The 15,371-nt window shown below is 40.8% G+C and overlaps 1 protein-coding gene across 5 annotated transcripts in view; it reads left to right on the top strand.

The window, feature by feature from the left end:
* The window catches only part of LOC126753522 (dual specificity calcium/calmodulin-dependent 3',5'-cyclic nucleotide phosphodiesterase 1), a 182,277-nt gene that overhangs the window by 93,766 nt on the left and 73,140 nt on the right, over window positions 1-15,371 (top strand). For 4 of the 5 annotated variants that reach the window (XM_050465033.1, XM_050465034.1, XM_050465036.1 and 1 more), the window contains exon 2: window positions 5,841-6,908. The exons of the other annotated variant lie outside the window; for it this stretch is intronic. In XM_050465033.1, the coding sequence (XP_050320990.1) occupies window positions 6,311-6,908 (598 nt within the window). In that variant the 5' untranslated portion in view covers window positions 5,841-6,310. The remainder of the gene's footprint in view (window positions 1-5,840; window positions 6,909-15,371) is intronic. 5 annotated transcript variants of the gene reach the window in all.

The raw sequence follows: 15,371 nt of genomic DNA on the forward strand, positions 1-15,371 counted from the left end.
TGTGTATATATGTATATATGACGTACATATATCTAATGGTTTCGAAAGACTATATATTTATGGTTAGTGGTAAAAATAAATAGGCGAGCAGCTTGCAACAACACCTCACCACTTTTTCTGTTCAGTTTTTAGTGTTGACACTGAGCACTAATCTCCCAGCTGCCATAATGCCGTCAGTACAGTTATGTTCACGCCTTCTCAGCGAGGCTTAGCACAGGCTTTGTAGTAAAACTGTGTTCGCCTGCTGTTCTTCAACTGAAAAACATAATCATTTATGCAAATCTCTGTTTGGTTTTTTACCATATTTTAATAAATCTCTATTATTGTGTTGTTGTTTTACTCGCCGTAGTGATTTACAACACGTTGAGTTTTTAACGACATTGTAATTATGAATGTTCGTGCGCCAGGTTGGCGTTGCATGTGTGGCAAGGTACGCCGTTACGCTGCACATTTATCACGCCTACAACTGCCATGCCACGAACTCAACTACCAACTAACAACAACAACACAAACGGTCATTTGTTTTAATGTCATTTTGGTGCCGTGTTGCAAATTACAAAAGCAATTGTTATTGTTATTGTTTAGTAAAAAATGGCGCTTTTGTTGCACGAAGCAATTATACAATGCAATTTGTCGGGAGAAATATGGCATATGTGCAAAAGTGTTTACCCAAACAAAACAAATTAAATAATTTTGCAGTTGAGCATTGGGGCGAAATGAAATTTAAGTTAAAGAAGAAGCACTTGAGGAATCGTCCTTCAATTCTTTTTCATTTGTTCAAATTCTTGAACCCGAAACTGGCAAAGAATGTGGGTTGTGAATTAGAGGGTCACTATATTCTCATAGGAGTAAAATACTAAATCTTTTGACAGTTTCAATGGAATACGGATCGGTAAATCTGCTTGAATGAAGAAATCATGTATAACTACTTAATAATTGTTGTTGAAAGTATAATTAAACTTTTATTGCTGCAGCAAAGCCTCAAATGGCCTCTCGGCTGTTATATTTGGTTCTCTACAGCTCCTTATCAGGTTCACTTGAGCTTTTTTAGAACAATTGTTCAACAAATATCGATCAATGTTGGAGATATACATTTGAAATTCAGACATAATCCTTTCCTGACAATGGTATGTCTGGGCGTCATAAATGGGTTGAATCAGAGCAATACTTCAGTACTAGAACAATTTTCGAACTTCCAGATGACTTTATACCGCATATACATATGTATGAGTTACCTTATCAGTTACCTTACTGATAATAGTGTATTGTTGTGCCTAAAATGGATAAAATAGGAAAAAAAACTTCACCATATAATAAACATATAACATCCGGGTGGCTTTACTTCTTATGGGTATGATATGTGAGGTACTTTAATGAATCTCAGGGAACAATTTACTAGTATGTATCATGTTAATAGTAAATAGTATTGACATAAATGAATGAAACCGGGTCGATATTACTTACTACTATAATTAGATTCCGATCCTCTTATTGACGTTTTGCACCTTAAGCTATTTTTTTGATTCTAGTAAATTGCAAGAGTATGAAATGTTCGGTTTTACCCGATCTTGCCCCTTCCTTACTTGTTTTTCTTATAATTCCATCATTTTTGTTCATCATTTCATTTTCGTTAGCAGTAACTAACTACTCGAAAATGTTTTTTAACCGCAAACGTTCTAACTGTATCCAGAATGTGATTGGTTTGCTGCACTCAAGTGCAGTATTTCTCTTTCTTAATTTATTAGATGAAACAGGAAACCACAGAACTGCTTCAAATAATATTTTGATATACTTCTCTCCTCTTCAGTGCACTCTCTCGACTTGTCATCTGCAATTTGCCACAAATGTTACAGTAGAAACGACAGCTGCCACAGATTGTGGCAATTGAAGCGCCATTACAACAATATGCCATGTGTTCACAAGCCGGATGATGTCAACAAATTCTGTTATTATTATTATTGTTATGGCAAAAGGATTAGCTGTAGCACTGTTTGTATTGGGGCTGTGTCAACATGCATTTTGCAGATTTCAGCCACGCGTACATTTGCTTATACTTAATATTGTACGTCAATATTTACACTGGATGTTTAAGCAAATAAATACCTGCACTTACAACCAGTATCAAGCGATTGAGCGCAATCTGAGCCGAAGTAAGCTGCAAGTGGAAAGGGGTCGTCTTTTTCACAAGCAACTCCTGAAACTCTCTTAGTCTGCAAATCTCCTCTTAAACAGCGCCCGGTCGCCGCTAGTACCGCTTTTGCGGGCTTCAGTGGAAGATTTGGTCTCTCATAGTTCTGATGTCCATCAAAGAGGTTTTCCCTTACCTTTCTGAGTTTTCAGATGACACGAGCTTTGATAGAGATTAATCTGTAAGACTTTCATCCTCCAAGGTCTTTCCCAGAAATGCGTCCGATCCGCCTTCAACACTTGTCACGTCCGAAGGAATGTGTCGATTTCCATGTTCGTTTGGCCATCATATCCTCTCCCCCACGTCATTTCTGGAGCCTGTGGGTCTTCCGCTCTAGCTTACATCGGCAGGATCCGCAAAACCATCCTCTCTAACCATTAGCCAAGAGGACTGAGGGACGCGTTATTTAGGGGAATGTAATTCCCGCAATAATTGTTCACAATTTTATTGAAATTTTTCGATGGTTTACCAAAAAATATTTTTTTACAGATTTTTTTCTCCATATAGTATCGCGTCAGAGCTTCATATCACAACATAAACATGAAAGCTTTTTCTAATTTCGAAAAATATTTGCTCGCATAACAATTTGTTTGGCATATGTGAACTTTTGAGGTTAGATAGAATTTCCGGTAGAACAATTTGTCATGTTCGCAAGTAATTGCTGCACGCCAGCATGTGAAAATGGCCAGAAAGCATGCAAACTTCGACAGATCAAAAGCATATTTTATGCATAATTGGGAGGGGGCAAATATGTTCGTTGGCGCCGCAGATCCTATCAGTGGCAACGTGTGCGCAGTGCACACAGAATCACAACAGACGATTACCGTTGAGTCGTCGGTCCAAGGACCAATGCTGCGTGTGTTTTGACAGCCAGACGGCTTTTAATCCTCCTGCTGCTGCTGCTTTTTCGTTGTTTTACGCTCCGTTTTTCTGGCAATTTTGCTCCGGCACTTGGCGCTTGGTTGTACTTCACTCAGCGGACCGAAACATTTACGTATGAATGGCAAAGCACATTAACACACACACGTACACATACTTACTTATTATGCACACATGCATACTTGTGTGTGTGTGTAAATTAACGATGAGTGCATTTTCACATTTCACTTTTAACATGTTTTCTCTTCTCTGCGCGTCATTGTCGGAAACAACAAATTTTTATGAGCACAGACAGTAGCACTTTCCTGCATATGTTTGCATGTGTGTCTGCGTGTATGCATGCGAATTGGTTTGTTTACTGTCTGCATGTACTGGCATGTGTGTCCTTTTCCGAAGTCTGACAGCCAATTTCTGCAAAAATTGTCTCCACCGCCTCTGCCGTTGACTGTGTGTGGCTGTTGCACGTCAATGCGGCACAAGCACGCACTCAACGACATGCTGCTGCAGCAATAACCGTTTACAAATTGTCACCGTTGCTTTGTTTTTTCCCAACTAACCGTTTGCTTTTCACTTTTCGGGGAGGTGGCGACCTCTGCCGACATTTTTCAGCTGTGCAACAAAGCGTGTGAGTGCCAATTTGCGCTTGTGATTGTGTGGGTGCACTTTAATGATTTCTACTTTATTTTATAATCAGCATAAAGAAGAGCGTTGCAAAAAAAAAAACAACCTGAACTTGAATTCTTAAAGTTTTTCTCCTTTCGAATAAGTTTCAGCCACCTTATAAGTATAAATGAGTAGCTGTCGAGCTGTTGCGAAACTGCATATGCTTTTAAGTTCTTAGCCATTAAATAAATACTATTTCGTGTTTAATAGCTTAAAGCAAATTAGCTTCTAAATGAATAAAAATACGCTCAGCCAAGCATTTGCTGCCATAAGCGGCCGTCCAGCTGGTAATCTCGATAAATCGAACATAGCTTGATAATGTCTGCCATGCACTTGTTAAGCGCAGATACGGCTGCGATTGCTTGCAGCCACACACATTTGAATTTAATGTCAAACTTTTACAATCTTTGCGCTTTTGCGTCACACGCCATAATTGCCTGCCACACAGCGGGTGGGCGCGCACTCGTGCTCACAATAATGGGTGTTAATCCACCACAACACAACAGAGTATAATGTCTATATCATTGCATGTGTGTCGCCATGTATATATGTAAGTATGTGCCATAGCGAGTGCTTTAACGGTTATTAGCTACGCTTTATTGACTACGCCTGTTATTTAATTGTTAATAGTTTGTGACATTGATTGATTCCAATGCGATAAAGTGATGTATTGGCATGACGAATGAGTGTTTTGGCTTATGCCAGCGAGTGAGTAACTTTATGAGCCACGCAGAAAATATATACATATATATTCAGCATGTTGTATATATTGGCTCTTTTTTTGTTAACAGCAAATGTGATAGTTTCAGCTGACCACAACAAAAGCAAAAAAATAATATAATGAAAACATATATTGGGTAGTCGAAAAAGTCTTTTCGCATTTTTAATCAAACTTCAACTTATTTTTTTATATTTATAATAATAAATAAATAAACAATTTGTACCATTTTGGTCGACCACTTTTTGCCATTTTTCCTATAGAGACATTATTCCATCTGTGTAAAACTTTTCTGGTTCCTCGGCGAAAAACTGCGACAAGTAATTTTCACAGGCTTCTCTCGAAGCCAACTTTACTTCATTAAGGGAGTTCTGCATTGGCCGAAACAAATGGTAGTCCTATGGTGCCAGGTCAGGGCTATATGGTGGATGCATCAAAACTTCACAGCCAAGCTCTCCCAGTTTTTGCCGAGTCATCGAAGATGTGTGTGGTCTAGCGTTGTCCTGATGGAAGACGAAACCCCTTCTGTTGTCAGTTCTTTCCATTTTTTCGATTGCTTGCCTCAATCTCATCAGTTTTTGGCGGCAAATTGTACAATCAATCGTTCGAATAAGCTGGAGCTGCTCATGGTGGATGATTCCTTTCCAGTCCCACGAAACACCCAACAAAACCTTTGAGGAGTCAATGCTGGCTTCACCGCACTTGGACCATGATCCACTTTTTGTCTCCTGTTACTATTCGCTTCAGAAATGGTTCGATTTCATTTGGTTTCAGCAAAGGATCGCAGATGTTATTTCGGTTCCTTAAATTTTTCACAGACAATTCTCCGTAAACTTCACAATTTCTCTCTTATTTTCATTAATTTTTGAACAGCTGTAACTTTTTTCAACTTCCCCGAAATTTAATTTGTTTTTTGGTTAAATGAAGATCAAAATCTCACTTTTCTAACACTACATATATAGTACGACACAATGTGATTGGTAGCACTGGAGATATATGACTGCAACGACATCTATTGACAAAATAAGAAAAAATTTCAGCTACTCAATATTATATAATATTGATTTTGGTTATTAGATATTAAACTTCATCACACTTTTTGCCGAATATAGGTTCTTCTTTATTAGCGTAGACACCGCTTACGGTTATGAGCGATATAAGTAATTGATATATTTCATCGACATTTAGTAAAAATTTTCTGTTTGTCATAATGATGTTGCGATGGAGTTGAAGAAGCTAATCAATCCCAGCAACTTTATTTATAGTTCGTTCCTTAGCTTAAAGTAGCATGAAACTTAATGTTGCTGAGAAACTTTCCTAGATCTTATACTATAATTTGCTTACTTACACATCTATTATGTTAATTATTATTTTGTAAATCTATTATTTTAGAGTCTTAAAAATTTACTTTCAAACCCATACATAAAGTGCTATCAAACTGAGTTTATCAAAAAATCGTGTTATTTAAGTGAGTGATCAACAAATCAAATTAAAGTGCATCAGGTGTTCGACAGCTGGTATACGCCGCGCAACAACAACAACGTCGATTTGGATTCTAAGCGATAATCAAAGAATGCTGCCCAATGAAGAACGCAAAATCGTTTAAAATCGGTGAAGTTTCTACGCGCCAAATATTGCCAGAAATGCATTTAAAAAAGCTTTGAATTTCCATCAAATCACACTTCTGATAACTAACTGTAAAAAGGTGAAAGTAACACGTAAAATCGAGGCACTACTATGCGATAATGTATCGATAAGTTAAACGAATTCCACTTCGTTTGCCTCAACACAAACACTGACTGGCGAACTAATCAAAGATAGGTTCTGTGTGCGCGCATTCATACCTCCGCGCGACCGCAACAATGAGCGATTCGCTGAGTGAATCCGCGCGACAACCAGCGAATGAGGATACGCAAACACGGCGCGATAAACCGCAAACGCTCAGCGGCATTGAGGCCACCAAAGCGCTCAATCTGCAGGCAACTGCCTCCGTTGTGGCAGACACAAATATGGCGGAAGTGCCGAGTGACACGCAAAATGCAGATTTGGCAGTGAATTTGGCGCGTAATCGGGCGCGGTCGCGAACGGTCGGTAATCGCGTTGGCAGTGATGGCGCCGGCAGCGCTGGCGGTGCAACGGAAACGCGCGACGTGCGCAAGCATTCGTGTGACGGTGTGGTAAGCATTGGCGGTGGCAGTGGCAGCAGCAGTGGCATTGGCGGTGGTGCCACAATGGGTGGTGCGACAGGCGGTGCATTTGGCAGTGGCAGTGGCATCGACGAATTCGCCGGCGCTGATGGTGAGCGACGGCGTGAGAGCCTCAACTACGAGGACACCAGTCCGTGCAGTCACAGCTTCAATAAGGCGATTTTCGGACGCACTGCACACACAAGGACGGGTGTTGGTGGCGGTATGACGCGCAAATGTGTGCTCACGCTGGATGGCTACTCCTATGTTATAGGTAAGTTTGGTGCGCTGCGGTGGCGCGAGAAGTGGAAGTAGTTTGAGCGTAAACAGTGATAAGAAAATTACATTTCCAGTAGCAGATTGGGTAGTGGAAGAGGGGATGTGTGAAGTTGAAAGGTCTGCGATTGATTTAAATTTTATTTTTATGCCACAATGCTTCATTTGCGATGCAATCACTTGGAAGTTAATATTTTCAGCCGAGTGGAGACATGGACTATGCTGGATGTGGTTTGATTAAGTAAGTGTGGGCAGCAAGCAGGTGTATTTAGTCACGTATAATATATTTATGATCCGCGCTGACCTTCAGCGATTTTATAATTGATACTTACGGTACTTTCTAATACTAATATAAACCCTCACAAACTTCAAAAGCCCAAACGAAAGAGGAGTTAAGTGTCTAATTGACCTTGCACAGCAGCGGGCAGCAGGAAAACGGCTTGGCTGAAAGTAAATGAATTAGTATAAAAGTTAAGTAAAGATCAAAGTAAGGAAAGCAGCAGAAGCCAGCACTCAAAGGCTTTCAAAGGTAAGCTAAGCGTCCCTTTGGCAATTCACAAGCATGTGCTTTGTTTGTGTTGCTTATTCCTTCATTTTCGCGACAAAGAATGTGCTCCCTGTGACAAACGCACAATAACCGGACCTGACTTTGAAGTTGACAAGTTTTCCTTTGCTCAAAGCACAAAGCGACAAGTTAGCAGCTGTTTGTTGCAACAATGTTTGCAAAGTTCTCATACTTGTCTCCCATACCGACATACACACCTCCACGCACACATACATATGTGTCAGCTCTAACATTGCTCGTGTTTGTACACGAATGTTAACCCTCTGAGACACGCCGCTGACAAAAAAGTTGTTGGGCCGTTCGCTGGCCGAGGTCCGGACGAGTAGCCAGGTGCCCTCCAAAACATATTCCCAAGTGCTTTGTAAACAGTAGAATACTGCAGCTGTTGGGGCGCCAGCCAGCACAGGTAGAAGAAGGGCATATGTAACGAATTTATTGTGCGGAAAATGTTTAATTTTTTTTTAATTTATGCGAAAAAGTTACTTTAAATTTATGCATGTAAATGAGCAAATCATCTTGCTTAATGCACAAATCACTTACGGGCAAATTATAATTCCCTTTGCAAGCATTGTTTTGAGATTTAGGAGAAGGTCATTAAAAGTCGAAAGTGAATCGCGTTACAATGATGCGTAAATCAGCAGTTTCGCGTACTATATTTAGAAAGCTAATTGAAGCTTAAATTTAGAAAAAATTTTAAAAAATATTTTGCCAAAAAAAAATATTTTTTTTTAATAAAAGATACATAAATGCATATACTTTTTCTCAATTTCTCGCAATAATTTTACGATTTGGACAAAAAAAAACTACTAGCTATTGAAAAAATAGATATTTAATCCGTGTCAGCCAAATAAATCAGTAATCGCCCATAAGTACTCATAATTTCCTATTCACATCCTTTGTTGTAATCCGGGTTGACCGGTCAGTACCACAGAATGGAATTAAATACTCGGCAAGCGCAATGCAGCTTAAACGCCAATCGATGCAGCCATCAGCCACGAGCGCACACCAATCGGCTTATTGTTGCTGCAGAAAAAGTGACCAGCAAAACCTAAAAAAAATTACACGATTGGACACTGTCACTCAAAGCGAAGCATGACAAGCAACTATTTAGCGTCATACTCAACACATACTAGCATAACACAGTATCCAATATCAGATTGAATCCGTTATATTACAAAAATAATGGCAACAGCAGCAAATCCCGTTCAACGAATTGCAGCAATAAAAAGTTGCACAACGTGTGGCATGGACCGAGGCCAGGCAAGTAATACTCTTACTTCCGTTAACAGCGCTTACCGACACACACACTCACACCCACCCACATGAGGTGGCTGTCGTGGAACAGCGCCATTTGTGCACAACATCCGATTGCGGTTAGCGCCATAAACATTTGTTGTTGCGCTTTTATTGAAGCAGTGCGCGAGCGCTTATAGACGATGAAAATGCTTTTAAGGTATGAAATTTGATCGCCTCGCAAGCGCAATAAAAGCATTTAAGAGGAACACTGCGTCGAATTGTCGGCAATATAGCGAAAACCTTTTATCGTTGCCAGCGTGGCACTTGCGGGACTTGTGGCCAGATTTAAGTTCGCTCAAAAACCGTGACTGTGAAAGAAATGCTGTAAACCGGCGCATAAAGTCTCTGTAAAGATTACATTTTAAAATGCTTCAATGGCAGCAGATTTAAAAGACACAAATTTAAAATTGACCAAGACTTAATGGCCTTGACGTTGGTAACAAATATATTTGAGATTTAGTTCCGTTGTGCATATTTTCTATTTTGGGTTAGGTTAGGTTACTTAAAAAGGCTGATTTCTCGTGATTCCACAAATAATTCAACTTGGACAGCTAAAAACTCGTGTGCATTGTGATATCCAGAACTCCTAGGTATGGATCGAAAAGACCGTCGCATATCGACAAGACGCCCAAAGACTGCCACACGTTTATTGAGACGACTAATATCAATTCCAGTCAATTCGCCGTGTTCTCAAAAATAATGGTGCCCGAGATGATTCAGCCTTAGTCTGGAGAAAGCTGGACAGTGGAGGAGAAAGTCTTAGATGCTTCCTTCCCATCTTCTTCATTGCAACTTTGACAAGTTGCGTTCTCCAAAATATTTAGCCTCACCGCGTGAGTGCCAATGGACGCCTGTCATTGCGGTGATGTGAGGCTTGCTAAGACCAAAGGGACTTTATATTTTCGTTTAAAAAAGCAAAAAGTTTAAAAAATTAATATTGGAAAAACTAATATTAAGCTTTACGGGTTACCAACCAACCCAACCTTTATGTTACTCACCGAGTTAGAGATTTCTGAAGAAATAAGCGACTCACAGTTTTTCCACTTACTGCTCTTTATGATTAGACTACAGGTCTTCCAAGCACCTTCGGCTGCTTTTTGCCATCAAAATGTCAATGCAAGATTGTATCTTGAGAAATTCCCATTAAACCCATTTATCAACAAGAAATGATGTAACCATATTAATTACATTCTCCTTTACCTTGCAAGAACAGAGCGAAACAGCCGCCTTGACTTTTGATGCAGCGAACCCCGGAAGCGATACAAATAACCGTTTTCCGATTACAACAACTGATCGCTAAGCTTCGTCTTTCTGCCACCTCCGGGCGACATACCACTCAGCATCCGCAAGCGCCGCTTGTTGCAACAGAACACGGTTACATAAATAATTGCAACGTTAACCGTTAGACAGTGTTGACAAGCTAAGAAATATGGTTCTAGGCATAACAGTAAAGCTAAACGAAGGAATCTGCACGGCACTTTGCCCTTGCCCGCGCGGCAACTGTCAGCTGTTTGTTTGCTTTCACTTAGCCATGAAAGTCGGCATATTTCCTCGGCGCCGGTTCGCTTGGAAATGTCCGTCCTTTTATTTGCCCATTACTTACTCACAAGTATGTGCCAAGTGCACGAGAGTATGCCAGCCAGTTGGAGGGACGCGAGACAAGCAAACGAGGCGTAAAGTCGCCAAATCTCTCGGCACGAGTGAATGCCAAGAATTCATTTCAGACAACGCAAAAGCGGGCGCATTCCGGCACGTGCCACTAGTTCGCCTTGAATACAAATGTCGGCCCAGCTTCTCGGTTTGGCGCGTTTGCATTCAAATGCTGGCCAAAGTTAGTGCGCAATACTTTAAGACGATGTGATTAAGCACGTTCTAATGTTTACCGTTAAAAATCGATACAGGGCATAAACGCCTGGATGTATGCTAACAAATTTGTGTATGGTCGCCGCGAGCATCGATATTGAGTTGCGAAGTAGCCAAAATCCAACACATCCAACTAACCAAGCGCCGTAAATGACACGCAGAGCTGAAGTCGGTATGTGGCGATGGTGTAAAATGATGCGTAACCGAAAACATAAATGAGAAGAAATGTGCGAGTTTTCCCACACCACGTGAAATCGCGTGATACCTTCCGAAATATCTGCCTGCCCTGTCTCTGTTGCGCAAAGATGTTGAATTTGCGCCCACAAACCAATTTGTATAGAGATTTTTGTACTCATGCCGCACAGCTGTGCCTCAAGAGTGGCTGCCTAGCGGAGCGAAAAGGAAAACACAAAAGCGTTTATTGGCTAAACCTGTCCGAAAGTCTAATAGATTCGAGCACTAGGTGCATAGCTTCACACAAACGACCTTCGAAAGACCGTATCGTCCCGCCTGCCCCTTGCTTACATCGCCTCTTCTACGCCCTGCACCCACCTTAATGTGCTTGTTCGGCTGCTTAATGTGGCGTGACAATGGAAGGACAACATGAACAGTGTTTGCCCAAAGCCAACAGTAACAGCAACAACAGCATCTCATGCAGTCCATGTATCAGCAGGAAAGCTCAGTCACCATTATTCGAGTATTATTGCGCTCGGACCGCAGCTGTGTGCTGTCTCAGCCACCAAGCGCCATTTATAGCGGCTGGCAGTTTCTTTCGCATAGTTCAGTTTTCTGCTTGTCAGCGTGATTCTTCTTTGTTGCGGCTGCGGGCATGAAGAAAATGAAATTAAATGAAGACATTCTTTGACGTGGCTCACACTGCCGCTGGGTTAATGATAAAGAATGCGAGCATCGAATTTTTGAAAGGCCCAACGACCGCATAAATCCCATTACACACACACATGAATACAGCCAGATAGTGTCGCTTGTGCTTGAAGCCATCGAAGCGCGTATGACGGCAGTGGCTCGGCCAAGCGCGGCCGAAGTTATCTCTGAAATGCTATTAAACTGCAATTTGTTATAATAGAAGTCCTGGCAATGCCACTGCTGGTAAATGGCCGTTGAAAAATGTCCAAAGCGAATGACACAGAAAAATGGAAAAGTGCAAAGGCGGTTCAATGCCGGCGTTAGCTTTCACATTTATGGCAGACTTGTGTTGCCACCAGATATGGCGATTCTTCACAAATTGTGAACCAGCCTGTTGTGGTTATGAATACAGAGCCTCTCCTCTGCATACTTTATTTGTTTGCCATGGTATTTTTCAAAACCTCATGAAGCACTTTTATTCGTTAGAATCGTTATTGCCAATATTCACTCCTTTAATTAGAAACACTATACTTCTCTTCCATTTTCATATATTTAGTTAGTGCCATGCATATATAGCTATAAATCAGATATTCATTTCAGCGTGTTATTGCAGCACCCACAAGCTACAATAAATTTCAAAGAATCTACATATGCATAATATATACTATATATGCTGCTGTGCATGTGGAGTATGTATGTGAGTGTAAAAATAGTCCAACCAAGTGCTAACAAATCACGTTAGAATATTCTCTATAATAAATCAATACTTGTTTGCATCTGTAAGTGCCACTTCGGTGAACTTTCTACTTGCTACTTCATCTCCACACAAACATGTATGCTCGCAGGAATAGCAACATATGCAGAGCAATTTCAATAGCTCACACGGGATCTATAAACACAAACAACCAACCGTAGACTGCATTTTAAAAGCCATGCAAGGCCGCTGTTGGAAAACTTTGCTGCCACTTTTAAAGTGACATTGCAACAAAGACGCCATCGAACGAGTTGGGAGCTAAAATTCTAAATTTGTGCAGCAACAGAATTTCGAAGTCGCTGTGGTAAAAAGTTGACCAAATGCTGAAGAAAGAAGCAGCTATTTTAGAGTTTGCCAAAAATGCCGACAAGTTGAAGTTTGTGATGTCAATTTAGCTTACTTGAATTATTGCTTTAAAAAAAGAGTCTCTGTCGAACACATACCTTACCACTAGACTCGACAATCTGACGTTGATCTCCCCCCATCTCTGCTGTGTAATGTTCGATGAGGAGGAGTTTCATTCAATGACTTTCATATTCCTCCACTATATTCTATTGGCACTTGATGTCCTCTCCATCAACTGAGCTTCCAGCAGCGTGATCCTTGGCAATTTTACTTAGCATAAAGACTGCCCTGTGTTACCGGCTTTTCCGCACTTCCTGTTCTTCTTCTTCTTTAACAGCCATGACTGCTTTGGAGGTGTAGGGTTTTTCGTTCATGTTGGGGATACTTGGTTTGGTACCCACCGCGTTTGCTGCTGGCATTCTATGGTTGGTAGTATATGGGAGCTTAATCGTCTCCTGGATCTGTTAAAGATCCTGAAGTCCTATTTTCGGTTGTCGAGGTCATGTGCCTGTCGGAGCGCTGGTCGTCTTGGTGTTTGTACATAGTTTTTGGATCGTTTTTGTTTGCTCCCACAAGTTAGTCGAAAAGGTTTGTCATTAGGCCGCGGAGTCCAGTATGCGTAGAGAAGATATTTTTATTTTCGACATCGCCAAAGCATCGGAGGAAACCGTTCGTGATCAGTTATTCGGTTACCATCCACTGACCATTCAGCCATCAGCATGGGTGCCTCGACACCTTGGCTTAGGGTGATTTTGATGCGGGTGTCCTGACACTTTCACAAAAGGAGATGAGCGTAAAAGCATTTCCCCCATGTGAAAATTATTATGCCTTTCAGTTCCATTTGGATTACGCGCATTACTATTACTTAAGCCTTCTTAGTTGTTTTGTCGACTTAAAGGCCATTACCGCGAATACTTTGTCCACATTCATCATGATTATAGGATATAATTCAAATCTAACCTTGAGAGAACCTTCTAAGCGGAAGAGCATTGGGGCATAAGATTTTCAATCCACCAGCACTATTAATAATTATGGAGAATTTTTTTGTAACCTTAATACAAAATCGTTCCTCAAATATCGAGCTTCAGCTGTGGTCATTCCCTTCCTACTCATTTCATCAGAACTCTGTGTTACAAAAAATAATTTTCTTCGAATACTAATTGTGCTCAGAAAATGTGATTGAAACCGAGCACTACCTTTTGAGATATGGCTTCCAACCCTAATGTGCGATTACTTTTGAATGCCGGCATGAATACCCAAAATAACGAGAAAGCAATGTCCTTGAACAATTAAGTACAACTTCTAGTCTAATATTTCACACACTGACATGCAGACATATGCCAGCCGGGCAGACCGTTTTTGCCGAACTTTTGCGCACAAAGACCCATGGTTTGTCTTCGACTTTGTTGTTGCTGTCATTGACTGGCTGCCCTTGTCACTTTTTATTACCACAGGCACGTTGGGGACACACAAATCGTGCATTCAAAAACAAAGGATTCAAAAATCAACAAAAAATGCTCACACACACATATACAAACAAATATCTGAAGCAGCAAAAAGCTGCACGAACACACAAGTTGTGGTCTTGTGTGATAAGTTAGGATCGCTGAACTTCTAACAACCTTTTTCCAACACATTCCCAAAGCTATTCGGTGGGCCCATTCCAGTTGTGCGAGTGAAGCGCTGGTGGGATTTTCACCAAAATATGCACAAAATACAATTTAAAGAATTTTATTGTTGAAGTTGCAGGAATTCGCGTGGGTTTTGGAACCCAACATGTGTAGGTATGTGTCTTGAAGAGCTCTCCTGCATATCTAGCCCGCATCTATTGCTGCGTTGCCATATGTGCGTATTTTATTTTTATTTCAATTGCTTTTTGTTATTGTTTTCGCTCATTATTTTCTCAAAAGCCACTCGCTATAAAGGAAATAGCATACGCTACTGTAAATGGAGGAGCGCACAGTAGAAATGACAGAGAGCAGCGACAAAACGGAGAAACAACTGTATCTGCGACCACCGGCAAAGGTGGGACGGCGAATTGGATACGAATAAGAATGTATTTGTCTGTCAGGCGAACGCTACGATTGACAATGCAGCGTCGACTGAGATAGTAACGTAAAAATCTAACGGCAAAAATAAAATAAAAGAGATAAATAAGTAAAAAAATAAACTCACATGAAAGAGAAATGTGAGTAGGAGCAGAGAAAAGGACGAGCGTAAGCGTAATAAAGGGATATAATGGCTCTTAACTCAGTTCGGTGCATGCCAGCGCATACCCAAGTATGGCTGGGGAAAAATCTACAGCACTCAGGAATGAAGTGTGTTGTGGGAGAAGCGGAGCGGAAAGTGAGGTTGAAATGCTTATTGAAATTACGCACATTTAACAGCTGTTGGCAATGAAATTCGAATTTTTCGACATCCTTTCATTATAATGCACACGCTCCAGGGCACCTGCCTATATCGACCGGCGCCAGTCTCCTTCATAGCAGTATTTACTTACACCTACATGTATGTATAAATGTGTGTATGTAGGTATGTATGTAAGCGTAGTAAAAAGTATTTACGCAAGTATTTGAATATACAGCATTAACGGTAATTTATGCAGGTCGCTGAAAGCTGCAATGAGCAAAACCTCCGAATACCCATTTAAATAGTATTTGATGTGTGGCATTTCATTTCGCTAATGGAAATTAGAGAAAAGTCTTTTTTCTTCCTTGGTATTAAGTTGATGGAATTTTGAGTGAAATATGTCCACCATAGTAGCGCACAACATG

This window comes from Bactrocera neohumeralis, chromosome 3 (assembly GCF_024586455.1).
Source record: "Bactrocera neohumeralis isolate Rockhampton chromosome 3, APGP_CSIRO_Bneo_wtdbg2-racon-allhic-juicebox.fasta_v2, whole genome shotgun sequence".
NCBI classification, from domain to species: domain Eukaryota; kingdom Metazoa; phylum Arthropoda; class Insecta; order Diptera; family Tephritidae; genus Bactrocera; species Bactrocera neohumeralis.